The following is a 19,933-nucleotide window of genomic DNA, read 5'->3' as shown; positions in this document are numbered from 1 at the left end:
AGGGATTGAGGGGGGTCATCACCGAAGGTGGAGATGTAGCCACTTGCGAAGTGTTGATCTCTTTCTACCGCACCTGTGTCTCATACCTCAGGAGGAGACCCTAATAAAACAGCACGAAGTGATCACCTGCACCCATGCTGGTTTATTTTAACGCAACTAGTAATAATGGTAGTTAATTCAGACAAGAAACTCTGGCACACGTGCTTAAAGAGAAGGGGACAGGAAACTGGAAGTAAACCAGGAAGTCTGTTCACCTTCTCTGTTGACCTCACTCACGGGTACTTCACCGTGAGGACTTAGTATTCCGCTCCAATCTACGAAGGTCAGAACTAGGTATAGCTTTGAATAAAGCATTTATAAAGCTTCTCCTGTCATTTTTAGGGACACTAAAGTTCATGCCTGGCCTGGGGCCATCCTCTGCCTTATGTCCTGAGTGTCTGCCTGATCTTATGGCCAGGAAATCATGTGCTTCATCCCACAATTAGCTCAATTCCTGTATCAAAATGATGTTGAAAGTGACACAAGGATAAAATGATCTTTAGGGCAGCCATGTGATGATGAGACTGCCCTGGCTGGGCGAACTTGTTCTCCAAGTTGGGTAGTGTGTTTTTGGCTATAGCATCCTCTGTTTTGGAAACCTGGACTTAAAAAAAAAAACCTTTGTTGAGGACTGGATTTTCAACCAAAAAAGACAAAATGTAACGAACATTAAAAAAAATTATGTTTTAAATGTATTAAACGTTTTGGAGGATATAGGCACTAGGTAGTGCTCCTGTTTTCCCATGCAATGCTCTTTCTTTTCCTTTTTTCTTTTTTTCAGTGGTGGTGGGGAGCTGGGAATCGAACCCAGAGCCTTGCCTATGTTGGGCACATGCTGTGCCACTAAGCCAACCCCGAGCCCTTTGTAAATTTTATTTTCAGAACTTGGGCCACCCTCTTGCCTCAGCCTCCTACACTGCTAGGATATAGGCATGTGCTAAAGCACCCAGTGAAATCTTTAAGAATATAAACTATTTCGCTCCATTCATAAAAATTACTTTTGTGGTTTTTTTTTTTTTGGTACCAGGGATCGAACTCAGGTCCTTGCACTTGCAAGGCAAGCGACGGAACCACTGAGCTAAATCCCCGGCCCTAAAAATTACTTTTGTAAGAATAATAAGAAAGTGTTTTGAAATTCTGTAAAATAATTAATTCCAGAGTGATCATGTGTATCTGTTTAAACAACTTTCTTCTTTTCTCCTCCTTCCCCTCTTTTATTTTCTTCTTCCTCTTCCATCAGTAACTGGTTGTATGAACATTTTAAAAATCTTTTTTTCTTTGAGACAGGGTCTCACTGCATAGTTCAAGCTGGCCCTGAACTCACTATGTAGCCCAGGCTGGCCTGGAACTCTCAGAGATCCTCCTGCCTCAGCCTCCCAAGAGCTGAGATCACAAGGGTGCACCACCACGCCTGGCCTGAATTTTTAAAAACTCTTAATCTCACTGCCTTCAGTTAGAAAGTGAGGATCTAGACTGGTGAATAGCCAATTCAATCTAGTTTCCCAAATTCATCTGTTCTATCTCTTATGAATGTTTAGAATTTCTTATTGTGTTGTTTCATTATTTTGCTAGTAAGAAAGATTAAGCAGTAGGTTATAGCCTATTATTTTTTCTTTGATTTTTTCCCCCTTCTGCCTTTAAACAAGCAAATGTTATCTTTAAAGAGAGTAAACAAGAGCACCGAGAAAAGGCATAGAGGGAGAGGGGAAGAAGAGAGAATTCAGTACGTGGGGCTGGAAGTTTATTTCCAAACACTTTCATAGGTATAGAGAATCACCTAGTGGTGAGAAAAGAAAAAGCATTTGAAAGTTTAAATTCCTGTTTCTTGTGAGTGGTGTATGGCTCATAATCAATTGACCTAAAACATACTAAGATGTTGAAATTTTTTTTGTAATCATCTTTTAAAAATCATGCTAATCTACTGAATTTTTTTTTTCTTTTTTGGTACTGGGGATCAAACTCGGGACCTTGCACTTGCAAGGCAGGCAGTGGAACCACTGAGCTAAATCCCCAGCCCTCTACCGAATATTTAATATTTGTCCCCAAGCTGAACTTGGTGGCACATGCCTGTAATCCCAGCACTTGTGAGGCTGAGGCAGGAGGATCACTGTACATTCCAGGCCAGCCTGGGCTACACACTGAGTTCAAGACCAGCCTGACTACATAGCAAAACCCTGTCTCAGAAAATGAACAAATAAACAAACAAAACCTAATATTTATTCACAAGCCTTTCTTTCCTAGAGAAACTCAGAATCCCCTAATCTCAAGATTTGGAAATAAATTCTCACCCTAAAGAATGTGTTAAATCCCTCGTTCTAGAAGTCCAGATCTGTAAAAACAAGCTTGTAAACATGGCCCTGGTCTGAAACCCCTGGTCTGAAATCACCACCACTGGACAAATCCCATCATGATGACACTTCTGATGTCACAGCTAAGGCAAGGAGCCGCCATGTCCATAACAACAGCTTTCAGGAGAGGAATGCTTTGCTCGCTGCCATCAAGATAGCGACTGTGTAAGGAGCCCTTTTCACTTTGGATTCTCCACCGAAACAGAGAATAAGGTTGACTCGGGTGGAGTCAGTTTACCTGGTGGTTTATTTGGGTGGTGACTCCAGGTAGCAAAGTGGAAAGTGGGAAGGAAGTCGAGAGAAGGTGCAGCCCTGCTAGGGGCAGTGGGGCAGGACTTGTTCTCCCGGCAGCAGCGCTGCGCATGTGAGGACAGAGCCCTGGCCTTGTGCACTGGCTCAGTCCACCTTCTGAGGACTCTGGGGTCACCAGGAGCCCCTCAGGCTGCCCGACTGAGGCCTGGACAGGGCAGGGACAGCAGAGTGTTGATGAGAGAAGTCATCATGCAAGGATCTGTCTTAGTGGACCCACTTCATATCCCCAGCTTAGGTCTCAGAGTCACAATCCTTCCACATCAAGGCCCCACATTTAGGGAGACTTCTGCCCTGAAACCACCCGGGGCTATCACAGCAATGAAGGCAGGAACTGAGGGAGGAGGACCAAGTGGTGGGCAGCGTGAATGCAGAACACAGGACAGACTTGGGAAACAGTTGTGGGAGACAAACTTGGGAAGATATAAAAGGAGACAGGATTGGAGGATTATTTACGGAGATGGGGAAATAAGGAGAACAGGTGTGAAAGAAATCTATATTGAAAATGTTGAGGGTTTTTTTTTGGGGGGGTACTGGGGATCGAAGTCAGGTCCTTGTGCTTGTGAGGCAGGTGGCGGAACCACTGAGCTAATCCCCAGCCCAAAAATGTTGAGTTTGAGTTTCTTTGTAGAGATATCCAGAAAATAGTTGAATATACAGGTGTAAAATGGAAAAGAAAGACATGTGGGTTAGATACTACACTTGATCTTAGCCAAAAGGCTGAGAAGTGATACATCCGGGTTAGAGAAGCAGACTGGAGAAGTAAAAGTTTGTGCGGTTATTGAGACAATAACAGTGAAATGACCAAAAGAGTGGACATATAAGCCAGAATTTGGAGGAGGCCTAAGAAGGTACAAATCACAAAAAGAGGACCAAGTAGAGACTCTTATAGTTAAGTGGATGCACACTGAGGCCGTACTCCTAGGTGCAATAAATAGGACACATGTGTGTAAATACCGAATAGTTTCTCTGGTGTGAGAAACTGAAAGTGGAAATAAGGACTAAAATGATTAAAATGAATAATTGATTATTTGAAATAGGAAGGAAAGGTCCAAAGGGATAGGGGTGGTTGGAGGGGAAGGGGAAAGGAAAGAAGGGAAAGGACAAATTATGAGAAAAGAACAAAATGGAAACAAAGTCTTTGTAACTAGGGAAGGGTGGAGGGGGTGAAGGGAGCACAGGAAATGGGGAAAAAATAAGAACCAAGACACATCATGTACAGGTTCAAGCACCCAATGATAAATGTAAACATATTGTATACTTAAAATGCACCAATAAAAGAATTTAAGCAAAAAAAAAAAAAAAAAAAAAAGGACCAGAGAGAAAGCAGCTAGGTATATATAAAACTGAAGAAATCCAAGGCAGGTCTCTGTACATTCATATGGTGAAACTGAGGTAGGATAGAAGAAATAAAAAGCAGGTAGAAAGGAGACAAGGAAATCAATATTTGGTTTTTTTGGTGCCAGGGATTTAGCTCAGTGGCACCAAGCCTACCTTGCAAGCACAAGGTCATGAGTTCGATCCATGGATCAAGATTTTAAATTTGCACTTTTTTTTTTGGTACCAGGAATTGAACTTAGGGCCTTGCATTTGCCAGGTAGACACAATGCTGCCGAGCTACATCCCTGGCCTTTAAAATTGTACATTTAAGAAAAGCTGCAGCTTCAAGATAAGCCTTTTCCCTTCCAGGAAACTCATTTAAAAAACTCTAAAAGTCTTTTTACAATTGCCCTGTAAATCCCAGCACAAGATTTGTCCTATTCGCCTGTAAACTGCACTTCCTCCACTCTCAAGGAAGCAGCAATACGGTGGGCAGCATCTCAACTTCGAGCACGTACACACAGCTCACGTTGTAACCGGACAGGCAGCAGAAACACACATCCTAGATCATCCATCTTGCAGACAACCCTTCAGTGTGCCCCACTCGGCTGGTACGGCGTATCCTTTCTCTGAGCACCTGCACCTCACTGAGTGTGTCCTAGTAAACTCTTCTTGTGTCTGTTTTACTGATGCATCCTGAAAATTCTTTTTCTGTGATGGGAGTCAGCAGAGCTACAAACTTATTTTATTTTATTATTATTATTATTATTTTTTGGTACCAGGGATTGAACTCAGGACCTTGTGCTTGCGAAGCAGGCAGTGGCACCACCGAGCTAAATCCCTGGCCCCAAACTTATTTTAAAAGAGTGGGTAAAATTCTTTCATTCAGCCTTGGGGACTTCTCAGACCAAGCTCCGTGACAAAACTGCATCAGATTGGGAATAGAAACAACTTTCAGGGCCAGGAATTTAGCTCAGTGGTTCCGCCACCTGCCTTGCAAGTGCAAAGGCCTAAGTTCGATCCCCGGTACCAAAAAGAAAGAAAGAAAAAAGAAACAACTTTCAGGAAAAGAACAGTTACTGGAGGAACCCTGAATCACACAATTTTAAGAGCTCATGCAGGGCCAAGAATTGTCCAAGTTCCCATCAACCAGCATGGAAAGATCTTGCTGAATACGTGGGGAATTCTGTGGAAACCCCAGAAGAATCAGGCCTTAGAAATGGCCTTCTAGAAGGAAGGCTTCTTTCAGATTGTTCTTTGTAAATCCTAATATTCCCTGGTGCGGTGGAGCACAGCTGTAATCCCAGCAGGAAGCTGAGGCAGGAGGATCACTGCAAGATCGAGGCCTAGCTGGGCAACACAGTCAGTCTAAGGCCAACCTGAACTGCATAGGGAGACCCTGTCACAAAACAACAAAACCAACAGCAAAACCCCAATAGCCACTCGAAAAGTAGCCAAATTGAATCATAAGCAACTTAATTGTTGGAATTAAGAAATGTATACAAATCTTCCCAGCAATACAACACAACAGAAAGATGTAAAATGTATAATGTCTAGCATCTAATCAGAAATCTCTAAATATAGAAAGAACCAGGAATCATAACTGAGAAGAAAAAAATAACAGCAACAGGCTCAGGAATGGGAATGATAATTAGTAGATTACAGACCTGATTATAGTTTTATAAAGAATGTTGAACATCCTGAAGATTAAGAAGAAGACCTGACCTTTTTTTTGTTGTTGTTAAGACATGACATTTTGGGAAATATAACAGAAAAACAAATATTGCTATCAAGGGAACATACAATGGCTGAAAATTGAAATTTACAGAATCAGAAAACTGAAATTTACAGAATCAGAGGATCGATAAACATGGAAAAGTAGCAACAGATACTCTGCAAAATAAAATACAGAGAGGAAAGAGAAGACTGAAAAATAGAGCATCAGTGCCCTTTAAAAATCACATTAGGGCTGGGGATTTAGCTCAGTGGTGCCGCCGCCTGCCTCGAAAGTGCAAGGTCCTGAGTTCAATTCCTAGCTCAAAAAAAAAATCTCATTACACAGTCTAAAAGCATGTAGTGGAATACCAGAAGCAGAAGACAAGAAATATTTGCAAAAAATGTCCAAAAATCTTACAAACTTGAAAAAAATCATACAGTTTTAAGAAGTGTAACCAATGTTAAACAGGAGAAATATAAATTAAATCACATTTAAAAGAAAAGGGGATAAAAGAACATCTACAAAGCGGCCAGAGTAAAAAGATATTTGGGGAGGAACAAAGTCAAGAAAAATACAATCCTCTCATCAGAAATCATATAAGCCAGAAGAAAATTGCTGATATTTTTAAAGCATTTGTAGGACCAAACAAACTAAAACACCGGTCCAGATAGAGTTCCTAGAAAAAATATCTTTCAAAAAACGAGGACAAAAATAAAGATTTTCACACAAGCAAAAACTAAGGAAATTCAGTACCAGATAATGAATTTCTTTAGACAGTAAGAAAATTATAACTAAAGGACACAGAATAAAGTTTGTCAGAAATAGTAACTATTAGGGTTACTATAACACTAAGAGCTCATAATTTTTAAGAACATATGGAGAGCAAATCCATAATAATAGAGAAAACAATTAGCAAAATCAATATTTATAAAAGGTATATTATACTTTATATACATTTATAAAAAGTACATTGAGGGGTCTTTGAAACAATAATCGATTAAAAGGAACACGATAGGGCAGGGATTTAGCTCAGTGGTTTTGCCACCTGCTGCGCAAGCGCAAGGACCCGAGTTCGACCCCTGGTACTAAAAAAAACAGAGCACAGTAACTAATTTAATCAAATCTTTAAAAGAAATGGATGTGAGGAGAGCGATAGAAAGATCCCTGGATGGGAAAGGAGGATGGAGAGGTTTTTTGTTGTTGTTGTTGTTTTTGGTACCGGGGATCGTGCTCGGGTCCTTGCGCTTGCGCATCAGGCGGCGAAACCACTGAGCTAAATCCCCCTTTAAGGGGGAATTTGGGCAGTTTCAGTGCTGCTAAGAAGAGCCAGGGAAGTGGAGGCGGGTAAAGATGCTTGTGTGCAAAAGCATCTTCGAGAGGAGGAAGTTCTGTGCTCCAGAACTCAGAGCCATTCAAGGAGGGAAGTGTTTACCATGGTTGTAACAGGAAACACGGGAGCGGAGTGACAGGTATTGATTTTGGCAAGCTTTTAGATTTGGGGGCAGGAAGCAGAAGGTGGTCCTGTCAGAAGGCACATTTTCTGTCAACCGTGTGCTGAGGTGGCCTCCCGGGCATGAGGGTGAAGATGGTCGTTAACAATCAGAGAATTTGTGAAAATTGGAGGAGGGGCTGGAGGGAGCCCTGGAGCCCAGCGAGAAGTCACCCTCAGAAGGTCTACACGGCCTGGGCTTCTACTCCACACCATTCCGCAGTGCACGCAGGGAGGGCACGCACAGCGGGCAGCTGCACGCACACAGGCTCGGGGGCAAGAAGAACACTAGACCGGGCAGCTGAGGACTCCGGCAAGAGGGTGATTTCAGTGATGAGCGCTCCAGTATAAGCTGGAGAGGAAAAGACGAGAAGGTCCCAGAGTCTTCCCTCACAGGCGCGGAGTAAACGTGGAAGACGAGCAGACTGGAGGGAAAGAACTGGCTCACTGAAGTAGCGGGCGGACTGAAAGGATAAAAGAACCGGGAAGTGGATTGTCAGAGGGCGACTACATTTGGTTGGATGGGGCTCACCTGGTCACTGTCCCTTTTCCCCAAAACCCAAATAAACTGCAGGAAAATAGAAGCAAGGGAAGAGAACTAAATAATCAAAGTCAAAGAAATATCACAGAAGTTACCAGAAGTCTCCATTACATGACTCTCTTCTGGGGAATGCATTTTTAATCGTTTATGAGAGAAGAAAGTAGCACAAGGCTTGGCTGTGTGTGCAATCTAGACAGGAAGCTGCTAAGCAATGAATGAATGCATACAGTAAGGACAAATTTTGCCTTCAAACTTTAAAAATCCTCGATTACTTATCTTTTTTTTTTTTTTTTCCTGTTCTGGGAATGGAGCTCAGGACCTTGAGCTTTCGAGGCAGGTGCGGTGCCACTGAGCTACATCCCTGGCCCGATTACTTATCTTTCTAGTTCTGTTTTTCTTAGGTGGTTGAGGAATAATGGAATAATGACCCTGGGAAGCAATGGAATAGTAGTTAGTGCTGGACTTAGAATTTGATTCAAACTACTAGGTACTAGACTGATCTTAGCAGGGTCCCCAAAAGTTTTGTTCACTTTACTTGCTCCCTGTCCTCCACTTGCGGATTCCAGGGTCCTGGAGAACCAAGCCTTTCTTCAGATTTTACCTCCAAATTACTGTGTGTTGAGTCACTGGGGAGACATTAGGGCTGCGAAGAAGGATTAAACAGATTTTACTGTAAAGGAATTTTGAGTCTGATTGAAGAGCCAGACATAGACATAAATATAACACATGACAAAAATCCTGCAAGTATAAATCAAGGCGTAGGACATAAGCATTTCTAAGCAGCGAGTGGGAATAGGGAGGTTTTATGAAGAAAGTTAGGGTGCTGAGGGACTAGCAGAATTTCAGTGAAAGGTGAAGACCAGGCTGTAGGAATAGTCTAAAGAATGGTGAAGGGAGGATTGGGAAAATTTTGAACTTATTGAAGAGTACAACACATCATTTAACAGTTCACACTGTGCTTCTGCCTTTAGAAGCTCATTTATAGTTGAACAGGAAAAAATAAATAAATACACAAATCTATATGCAAAGCGGGTGGACTTCATACAAAGAAGCAATTTAACCCAGTATTGAAGATTCTTCTGAATATGCAAGTCTGATGGATGTCTCCTCCTCAAACCCCCGTGTTCAGAGAACTCCATCAAAATGTGATTAATAGAGGTCAGCAGTTACAAGCCAGAGCCTGCCTGTCTAGATTCAGTTTCAAATTATTTAGCTTCTATGGGCCTCTGATAACTTTTAAATGAGGCTATTACTTGGGACGTTGGATGACTGATGCAATAGCAAGCGTAGTACTTAGTACGCGTTCTAAACTTAATACAGACTTGAATGTGAGCCGTGTATCATTCCGCAGGCTGTGGGAGATAGGCCCCACCCTTCTAATCAGCCGGCTCCTTTGCGGACGTCTGCCGAACGCGGGTTCAAACCAGCGTCCCGCCTCTACAGCACCAGACGGTCTTGTCTCTAAGCAACAACAGAAAAGCGTCCGAGCCCCAGCGCGGGCACAGCCTGGCGAGAGGGTTTGTTTTTTAAACCCATACAAAAGAGCCAATCACAGGCGGCAGACCTTGAGTGCAGAAGTGGATTGGTGCACAGCTGTTTGCAGTGGCCAATAGGCGGCAGAGGCGAGTTTGAGCAGGACCGGAAGCGGGCAAAGGGTCCCCCGGGTGGCGGTGGATGGCGGTTTGGATCGGGATCGGGGCTCCGGATCGCGGAGACTGCGCCTAAGCGGACGGTCGGAGAAGCGGCCTGAGCGAGGCAGCCAGGTGAGCGGCCGGGAGCGGCTCCGAGCCGGCGGCGGGCGCGCGGATCGGTTTCCTCCTGCACAGGGTGAAAGACCCGCAGGTGCCTCCTCCCGAGCCCCCTCCCCAGTCCGGAGCTCTGTCGAGTCGGAGCCCTCCTCGTTGCTGGGATTCGGGCCGGGAGTCGGGTCCTGCCCTGTTATTTGCTGGGTTTGCGTTTCCTTCCTTCCACCTTTATGTGGACTCGCCGGTGTGGCAGGCTCTGCTCGGTGATCAAGATTCAGAAATAAATGAGCCGAGTCCTACCCGCGAGGAGCCCGGTGCGGTGAAGGTCCAGCCCTGGGCGCCGCAGGCCCTTGGGGTTTTTGGCGGCGGCTGGGGAACCTGTTAATGGGAAATGGTGAAAACGGGCTGCAGAGCTGGGGAAGGCGACTGGGGCACCCAAGAGCCTCCTCGGGGACATTACAGAGCTTGGGTGACCGGGAACGGAGTGTCCCCCACATATTTAAGAAAGTGTAAAGACAATTATTTTCTGGACAGGATGTGCCCTTTCGTCCTGCAAACCCTCTTGCAGGAAGCTTAACATTCAGGGCTTTTCTTTATCCTTGCCCCTCCCACCCCAACTTTGCCCCTTAAATCTTGCTTTTCAGGCTGACTTTTTTGGTTCTTTTGGTCCTAGATAGATGGCTGATACCTGATGTCTTAGCAAGTCACTGTTTGCTGTAATCATAGTTAGCTTGGGTCTGGTATATTACACATTAATGTAGTGTAAATATATCAATTATATTTATATAACTGTATCTTAGACTTTGAAATGGGAAAGCATTCAACTTGGTAGTTTTTCTTCTGTTTTTTTCCCATATCTCTGACATCTTTCTAAGTTGCTCCTTTTCATATTTTGCTGGCTGTAGCATCTTGATGTAATGACATCAGTGGCCAGCTAAATTATTTAGGATAGATTCTTGTTTTTGAGACAAGGTCTTGCTATGTAGTTCAGGCTGGCCTTGAACTCACTATGTAATCCAGGCTGGCCTCAAATTTGTGGTGATCCTCCTGCCTCAGCCTCCCAAGTGCTAGGATTACAGGGGATGCACCACTATGCCTGGCCATGTACTCTTACTCTTGAACAAATAAGCTAAATTGCCCTTTGGTAGTTGAGAGGCAGGAGATTCCTTTTAGTAGTTTTTGGACAAATGGGGTGGAGTTTAAGATGTTCTCTTCTGCAGGGCGCAGTGGTGTATACCTGTCATCCCAGCTCCTTTAGAGGCTGAGGCAAGAAGGTTTGCAAGTTCGAGGCCAGCCTGGGAAACTTAACAAGATCTTGTCTCACAAAACAAAACAAAGGGGTGAGAATGTAGCTCAGTGGTGGCACTTGCCTAGCATGTATGAGACCCAGGGTTCCATCTCTAGTACTGCAAGGAAATAAAAAGGTTGTCTTCCAAAAGCTGACAACTGGGAGAAAAATTATCCTGGCAGTGGAAACACAGCTTCCAGCGCTTGATCTCTAACTTACGTGTTGTCCAAGACCTTTGTTCTTTTTTAGTTTTTGAAAATCTTTTTATGATTCTTAGTCAGAAACCAAATTCTCGTCTTGTTGCCAAAATAACTAGAAAATGACTTTTCTTTAGATTTTTTTTGTTCTAAAGGCTAAAGTTAAGAATAATAGCCAAGCTTTTCTCCTAGAGGATACAAGTTTTTCTAAGGTGTAGCTGAGAAGGAGGTCGGGCCCTTCACCTTTTGTACCGTAAGCTGAAATGCACAAATAAAAAAAAGTGTTTTCAAGAACTGACAGAATGGTTAACATGTATAAAGGCTCACTAGGAGATACTGTTCTAGGCTTGAGAAGGTCATTACCATTACTAGCTTCATTTTATAATAAGGAATCCAAGACACAGAGCCCTTAAATAACTTGCCCAAGCTTACTCATCTTTGAAGCAGCTGCAGTGGCACTTGAACACCCTTTTAGTCCCTAAATTGGTGTGCCTCTTTCCACTTTGACCCAAGCATGACTTCATGCTTTGGAACAATCCTAGTCATAAGGCTGCATTTGCTCTCCATTAATTCACACGCTGGCTGGAAGGAGACGAGGTGCGTGCGTGCATGTGTGTGTGAAACCGACAGGGAGCTGGCCAGGTCGGCGTCTCAGGAAGGGTTTCCGAGGAACAGGCATGAAGTTGATGGTAGTTAATGATGTGAAGCTGGAAGCAGGAGCATTTGGCGAGTAGTGAGTCAGGTGTTTGACTTGTTTACAGCCAGGATCTTGGTCACCTGAAGCAAAGCTTTCATGTTTCCTATGATGAAAACAAACTGTGCAGTAGAAAGTAGGTGACCATAAAGAAATCAGAACTTGAGAGGTGAGAAAACCCCAGAATAACGGTGCTCCAAACAAGCATAGTATGTACTTTAAAATGAATCATTGGCAGCCACCTTCCAGAGGATGCAGAGCAGATATTATCTTTGAAATGTGATGCTTTCACGCTTGACTTTTGGAGATAGTTAGGTAAACCCATTCATTAGTCTCCGACTTTAAATTTTCTTTCTTTTTGGGGGTACCAGGGATGGAACTCAGGACCTTGGACTTGTGAGGCAGGTGGCAGCACCACTGAGCTAAATCTCCAGCCTAAATTTTCTTTTTTTTTGAGATAGGGTCTCGCTATGTAGTTCAGGCTGCCTTGAACTCCAGGTGATCCTCTAGCTATGTGAAGCTTAACAGTGTGGTTGTTCTTTTCGGTTCACTTATAAATGTTGGGCTAATAAAGGAGAGTGAACAGAATGAGCTGGGCTTTGGAAGAATGGAAGGAAGGCCTCCCTACCAGAGCGCTACAGAAGATTCAGGAGCTGGAGGGACAGCTGGACAAACTCAAGAAAGAGAAGCAGCAGAGGCAGTTTCAGCTTGACACGCTGGAGGCCGCACTGCAGAAACAGAAGCAGAAGGTACCGCCTGGCTCTGGGGTTTGAAATGGTTTCCCCCATTTGTGGATGAATTATTTTATTTTCTTTAAATGGAGAGAAGAGGGCCCGGGATTTAGCTCAGTGGTTTCTCTGCCTGCTGTGCAGGTGCAAGGACCCGAGTTCGATCCCTGGTACCACCAAAAAAAAAAAAAAAAAATGTAGAGAAGAGTGATTTTCTATCTTTGTGGCAACTCCCTCTGCTTTTCAGATATTTTTAATTGCCTCTAACTTTTCCATCTCTGTCCTCATTTCTGCCTAGCTGCCGATGTTCAGGGATGTTGGGGTCCATTCTGAGTTCCAGGGGGGACCCTGAATTGGGAGTCACTTTCTCCCCGCACAGCAGCAAGCCCCAGTCCCTGCTTCCGACCCGGGGTTAGCATTTGAGCTTTTCGCCGTTGGGGTGGAGGTGGCTTTCTCAGAGGACTTTTTTACCTCCATGTCCCCCAGCCTTTCTCTTCAGGTCCAGTGAATGAAAACTTCCACGTACTTTTTTTTTTGGTACGGGGGATTGAACTCGGGTCCTTGTGTAGAGCTGTTTTTGGTCTGTAGGCTCCAGCCTAGGTTTCTGTGTTCAGGAAGCGCTGCCATCTCGCTCACTACAACTGACATTTTAGGAAATCAGTAGTCATTGTCAGGCTCTGACCTACATGTAATTCTTGGTGAATTCATGGAACAAGGGCTCTATTTCCTTCTCAATGAATCCTACTAGGTTGAAACTGAAAAAACTGAAGGTACAAACCTGAAGAGGGAAAACCAAAGATTGATGGAAATATGTGAAAATTTGGAGAAAAGTAAGCAGAAGATTTCTCACGAACTTCAAGTCAAAGAGTCACAAGTGAATTTCCAGGAGGGACAGCTAAACTCAGGCCGAAAACAAATAGAAAAACTGGAGCAGGAATTGAAAAGGTAATTTTTGAGTGGTATTTATATGGATGTTGTTTGTACTGTTCAACACATTCACGCTGTATTTTGTACATATTCAAGGTGTATTTATTACTTCGTTTAATGTAGCAATCATTATATATTGCAATGTTTTTTCCTCCAGTGGAATAAACAGTGATTCAGTTCGGTCGTTATATAAACACATCAAGTGGTTGCTTGATCGTTCATTTAGTCCGTGTTTATTTTTTTCAGATTTTCTTTTTTTTTAATTTTTTGAGTCAGGGTCTTGCTATGTAATTCAGGCTGGCCTTGAACTCATTTCATCGCCCAGGCTGGCCTCAAACTCAGTTATCCTCCTGCCTCAGCCTCCCTAGTGCTGGGGTTACTGGATGTGATACCACACCCGGCTCATTTTCTTTATTAGATCATGCGTATGGTACGTGATTACGTTCCTTGTGGGGAGTTGGCCCATGTACATAACACATCTTAATGTCTTTTATTCCTCTCCTATTCCTCCTTTCCTCTCCCCTTCATCTCTTGATCCCCGCCCGTTTGAGAAAGATCTGTCTCCCTACTTCCTATGACCTGTTTTTTATTTTGCTCTATATACTTTGGGTTTCTCGTAGAAAAAATCCATGTGATACTTAAGTTTGTGTGTCTAATTTATTTCACTTAGTGTTATGGTCTCAAGGTGCAGCTATTTACCTATGAATATTTGAAGTTTATCTTTCTTTATGGCACAGTCGTACTCCGTTGTGTGTAAAAACCACATTTTCTATATCCATTCATCTGCTGATGGACCTATAAGCTGCTTCCAGGATCTAGCCATTGTGAGTTGTGCTGCTAGAAACATAGGTATGTGTGGATCACTGTAATATCATGTCTCTAACTCTTTCATGAAGACACCTAGAAGCGGGGATATTATAGCTGGGTCAAGTACAGTTTCTAGTTTCAGTTATTTTGTGAAAGCTGCATACTGGTTTCCCTAGTAGTTTCTCCGTTGACTGAGCTGCTCCAGGTGCCAGGTGCAGCCTTGGGCCCAGGTGTTACCGTGGTAAAGGAAGCTGAAGTTGTCCACAGGGGGCGCCAGAACGACAGCAGGAAGGGAAAGCATGGCTTACCCCCGGGGGCTCAGGTTTTCCCAGGGAGTGGAAGGAGGGAGACCTGGAGCCGAGGACTCTAGAAGGATGAAGAGCATGGAAGGCCCAGTTGAGGCTGGAGACCCGGAATGTACAGTGGGACCGCTCTGGGGTTGCGTGTGCGTGTGCGTCACGGGGTGGGAAGTGCTGACGGAGTGAACAGGTGGGCTTGGGGCCAGGATAATGCCGTGGAATCCGACGGGGCAGTGGGGATGCTGGAGGAGACTGGCTCAAGTCGTCACCATGGATTCTAAGCTGGGTGGGGAAGGAAGTGAAATCCAAGACCTTTCTACTGAGAACCGTGTCTCCCAGCCTCTTCTTCCATTCTGAGCATTATGAAATCAATTTGCATATTTCTTTGCCATGACTAGGCAATAAAAAGGTTGTTTATTACAACTTTTTATTTAAAAAAAATCCCATTAGATACATGAATAAAAATAAGATTAATGGAGTCTAATGATATTTTGCTAGTTTAGAAATGGTATTATTCTAATGGTGGGATTTTTGTCAAAATTCTGGCTAAAAGGACTTTAATAAATTATCCCTTTGTGGGATCCACAAATACCCAGAAATTTAAAAAAACTTTATTTTGAAATAACTTTAGGTTGACAGAAAAGTTCCAAAAGTAGTGGAGTTCTTGCATGTGTCTGCCCAGAATTTCTAGTTGTTAACAACTACACAACCAAAGTACGTTTTACAAGCCAAGGAATTCGATCCTGATAACTAGACGTTATTAGAATTCTCTGGTTTTTCCAGTAATCTTTTTCTGGCTGAATTCTGATCCAGGACTCCACATGGCATTTAGTTTGAGGTTTTCTTAGCCTGTTCTAAAGCCCTGAGGGTCCCTTCTCTTTTGTGACCTTGACATTTCCGGAAAGGGCTGGTTAGTTATTTGCCAGCCGTCTCACCCCTGGGGTTTGGCTGACAATGGTCTCACTGATGAGAGTTTCTCAATAGCAGCACAGTGGACATTTCGCACCAGACAGCAGGCAGTACAGGGGGCAGACCATGTGGTCAGATCTCAGTCGCATTCTTGGGTGGAAGCCACGAGACAGGAGTGGAGTCCACCCCATCCCTGAGTCTCGGCAGTCAAGAGTCTCTGGACCTTGCCACCTGACCTTAGGGGGCGCGACCTTTTCTGGTTGAGAACCCCTGAGTCAGACGGCGGTCATCTATTTGTTTGTGGTAAGACCACCGCTGCAGGGTAGTTTCCTGCTGCTGTGCAGCCTCGCCCCAGAGGGGACGTGATTTAATGACCTGCAGCCTCGGTCACTGAGTTCAGTTTCCTCCGCGGTAAAGCTCTGAACGCCTCCTCTGTAAAGCAGCTGTTTTTCTCTTTGAAATTAATAAATATCTTGATAGCAAGAAATTTACTTTTTTTGTGGCACAGGTATAATAATGTGAGTTCTACCTACAAAATCAAAAATATTTTTCAAAGTTAAAGCCTTTAAAAAGTCACTATTTATTTAATGATTAGTACATGTTGCAGCACATAAGGTAATGTTTTCATACCCTTCTCCTAGCCCTATCTACTCCCTCCAACTCTTATTACCCTTCCCATTTGAAAAAGTTCTCCCTACTTCCTATTTTCTGTCTTTTATTTTTCTCTTTACTTATACTTTGGGCTTCTCAGGTGAGAGAAATCATGCAGTATTTCAGCTTCTGTGTCTGATTTATTTCACTTAACATGATGGTCTTGAGGTGCATCCATTTTCCTATAAACTACTCACGTGTGTCCTTCTTTAGGGCAGAGTAGTACTCCACGGTGCATTCCTCTTTCTGTGAAAGTGATTATTTTCCTTCACAGCAGTCTTTTTCTGTGATTTCCAGTTTTGTGTCCTGTCTGTGGAGGGAGGTGGCTGTCTGAAGGTTGCATGTTAGAATGATAACCTCTGTCTCACTGAGTTCTTTCCACCATCCCAGATACTGTGAGAACAGGGAGCCTGACTGTCCTATCCTGTATCCATAGCACCCGACAACTGCAGCGCCCCACATTTTTGTTGCGTGAAGGGAAGATAGATCTTAGTTTTGGAAAACAAGTGCTAGGAAGTAGGAGGCACAGCTCACTATGTGGCATGATTGTTTCTCTGGAAAGCACATTTGGGTGCTGGTTTTAGAAATGCTTGTTCTAATTAGTTTGGGCAGAAACTGGTATATTTTTAGGGAAAGATGCTTTTGTATATGTTTCTATATTTCATTTTATATACATTTCTTTTTTGCTTTTTAAGTTTAAAAAATTTTTTGAGGGCCGGGGATTTAGCTCAGTGGTTTCACCGCCTGCTGTGCAAGCGCAAGGACCTGAGTTTCATCCCTGGTACCAAAAAAAAAATTTTTTTTTGAGCCAGGGCCTTGGTAGGTAGTTCAGGCTGGCCTCAAACTCACTACGATCCTCCTGCCTCAGCCTCCTGAGTGCTAGAATTACAGGTGTGTGCCACCACACCTGGGTTTTTATATTTCTATATTTCATTGCAAAATGCCATTTAGTAGTAATACCAGCAAATATAAAGTCCTCATGACTTCAAGACTAAGGTAGCAACTGCTAAATATTAGCATTGTTATTATCAATATTATTACCATTAAATATAGTATTATTACTATCACTGTTATTCGTCCTCATTGTCATCATTATGAGGTTCGGACACCCCTGTGGCATATTTGATTTAAAAATATTCTTAAGGGCTGGGGATGTAGCTCAGTGGTGCCACCGCCTGCCTCGCAAGCGGAAGGTCCTGAGTTCAATCCCCGGTACCAAAAAAAAAACAACAAAAAAACTTAAAGGCCCGGAATGTAGCTCAGTGGTGCAGCATTAGCCTGGCAAGTGCAAGTCCCTGAGTTCAATTCCCGGTATCAGAAAGAAAATTCTTATTGCTGGGCATGGTGTCATGCATCTGTTATCCCAGCTACTGAGGATATAGAGGATGCACAGAGAGCTGTCTCAAAAAAAAAAAAAAGTCTTATTAGTTATATGGTTATGAATGTTTATGAAAAGTTACAAGCTATGTGTATAAAACCTGGAGTATAGATTTCTAGATTATAAAAATTGGAGAGTACAAAAAGTACAAACTGCAAGAAACTCTTGAGTACGGTTTCCAGGTTACCCCTGGCCACCTTTAAGGGCAGTGAGGAATTTATTACCCCCAGTGGCTGAGATCGGGTTTCTGGAAGGTCTGCTGGAGTCCAGTTCAGCCCTGTGGAATATTTGTCAGAATCTTGGCAGTGTCGTAGGGCTCAAATCAGTAAAAAGTTTAATTTAGTTCTCTTTTGGTGGTGGTACGTTTTACTATTCTGCCTACAGGGAAGGAGAAACAAAAAGTTTATGAAAATAGACAGCAGGTTATACCTTGTTTAACATTTAAGATAATGTTTTTCTTTTATACTTGAAAGGACCGGGGGAAAAGGAGGTAAGGTATGAACCAGAGAGGGAAAAGAAACACTGGTTTTGCAGGACCCTTCGGAATTCACCTCTCAATTGTCCACACCTCAAATCACATGAAGTGTTTCATGCCTGCGCTGTTTCTTTTGAAAATGGAAGTCTCTGCCGAAACTTTTGGAACTGATGGACTCAGAATGTCTTAAGATTCTTAGGAATTTGGGATGGGTCTGGGGGAAGGGGGCCTGGGGTATATCCCTGGTCACTGTGGTCAGCCTTAGGTCACACCTTCCTTGTCTCCTTTCCACCCATGCTAGGGCTGCGGGCCTGGGCCTGCCCTGTCCAGTACTGCGGCCCTGGGCACGCCTGACTCTCTCCCTCTCCAGCCCTTGAAACATGGCTGCTGCTCGTCGGGACAGCTGAGCGGTAGCTTCCCAGTGCATGCCCGATTCTGAACATTTGGTACAAATAAATGTGAAATGTCTCATTGATAATTTTCACCATGATTACAAGTCCAAGTGATAGCTTTACTCTGAAGACAGCAAGTTCAATCAAATGTGAAAATTAATTTCACTCGTGTTCTGTTGCTTTTAAAAATGCTAATTTGTGCAGTGCTTCACCCACGTAAACTTAAATGGGACGCTTTAATTTCCTGAGTTGTCCCTAGTCTCAGCTTGTACAGTGCCTCTTCCTCCCCAGAGTGAATTTGAAGCTGGGAAACTGAGCTCTTCCTTCACTTTTACTTCTTGCTTTGAATAATCTGCCCTGGGCAAGAAAGTGGTGCATCCCTTTACCTCTTCCTAAGAGGTGCTCCATTTATTTCTTTCATTAGGCAAAATCAAACAAGTAGACTTGGAAGAATTGACATTTCTTTAACATAAGAATTGAACCCTAGTTGGGTGTGGTGGTGCAGGCCTATAAGTCCCAGGACTTGGCAGGCTGAGGCCAGAAGTTCACCCCAAATTCTAGGCCAGCCTGGGCTGCACAGCAAGACCCTGTCTCCAAAAAACCAACCAACCAAACACCCCCTCCAGACAAAAAAAGAACAGACCCCTCTTTTAATGCGTTATTTGGTTCTGAAAGGCATTCAGAATTTCCTTCAATGATGCGGATATTCTAAACATATATACACCATGTAACTCACTTTCCCCTTGTCTTTGGAACTGTTTTCGGCCATATCTTTTCTAGATGCATTATATTTAATTTTATATCTGCTTTTAAAATGCCATATAATGCATAATCTGCACATCAAGTCCGTTTCTGAAAGGTTAAACATCACGGGCCATGTCGGCACTCCCTGACGTCCGTCTCCCTCCATGTTTCTCTGGGCCCTTGGGCATCCCTGTGTTCTCCTTGGGCGCAGAGTCTAACACCAGCCCCGAGTGCATCTCAGGCTTTCCCTCTCTCCTTAGCTGCTACCGAGGTTACCGCGAATCTTCATGCAGCCTTTTTATGGCCTCGTAATTACTGGTGCAGAGTCGTATTTCTCTAACTAGACTCGGCCCCTGTGAAGAACTGGCGTTTTTTAAGTGTCCGCGGGGTAGATGGGATAGCTGAGGGCTCTGGGAGGGGGTTTCTATGGAGCTTTCGCGTCGTCTGGGGAAGCGTGGCACCCGTTCTCCGTGGCCGTCTGTAGTGCAGTCTGACTCGGGTCCTTTTCACGCAGGTGTAAATCTGGACTCGAAAGGAGCCACCCAGCGGCGCCTCCTGCTGACTGCTCTCTCTGCGCCTGCAGCTCCCTGCAGATCTTCGCCGCTCCGCCCACGCCGGGCCAGCCTTACAGCGGTAAAGATTGTTTTCCCTGGGTGGAAGCAGCTCCTTCACTGAGATTTAAGTTCTGTGAAAGAAATGAGTGAATTTGACTTTGAATTCAGCTTTTAATTTGGATATTTAAAAAACTGCAGCCGCCTGCTGTGTGTTCATTTGCGTGTTACTGGGGTGAACATTAAGCAGTCCACTTTCTGTTCCTGTGGTGGGTTTTAAAGGAGACTCGGTTTCAGAATCTTCAAAACGCCTATGTTTCCATGTATTTCTTTCTTTTTTTTTTTTTTTTGGTACCGGGGATCGAACTCAGGACCTTGTGCTTGT

General features: G+C 43.8%; 1 protein-coding gene and 1 pseudogene across 1 annotated transcript in view; one reads left to right on the top strand and one right to left on the bottom strand.

Annotated features, from left to right (window-relative positions):
- Positions 1 to 3,324: 3,324 nt before the first annotated feature.
- Positions 3,325 to 3,428, bottom strand: LOC147823046 (U2 spliceosomal RNA; annotated as a pseudogene).
- A 5,965-nt stretch (positions 3,429 to 9,393) lies between these two features.
- The window catches only part of Cenpf (centromere protein F), a 45,022-nt gene continuing 34,482 nt past the window's right edge, over positions 9,394 to 19,933 (top strand). Inside the window, exons 1-4 of the mRNA XM_004853566.3 lie at positions 9,394 to 9,526; positions 12,262 to 12,436; positions 13,164 to 13,360; positions 19,512 to 19,630. Of these exons, the coding sequence (XP_004853623.2) occupies positions 12,275 to 12,436; positions 13,164 to 13,360; positions 19,512 to 19,630 (478 nt within the window). The 5' untranslated portion in view covers positions 9,394 to 9,526; positions 12,262 to 12,274. The remainder of the gene's footprint in view (positions 9,527 to 12,261; positions 12,437 to 13,163; positions 13,361 to 19,511; positions 19,631 to 19,933) is intronic.

Source organism: Heterocephalus glaber, unplaced genomic scaffold, assembly GCF_053883595.1.
Source record: "Heterocephalus glaber isolate CG9 unplaced genomic scaffold, H.glaber_assembly_v1.0 deba00001600, whole genome shotgun sequence".
NCBI lineage: Eukaryota > Metazoa > Chordata > Mammalia > Rodentia > Bathyergidae > Heterocephalus > Heterocephalus glaber.
The sequence above is the reverse complement of the archived record's forward strand: the minus strand, read 5'-3'. Positions and strand labels throughout refer to the sequence as shown.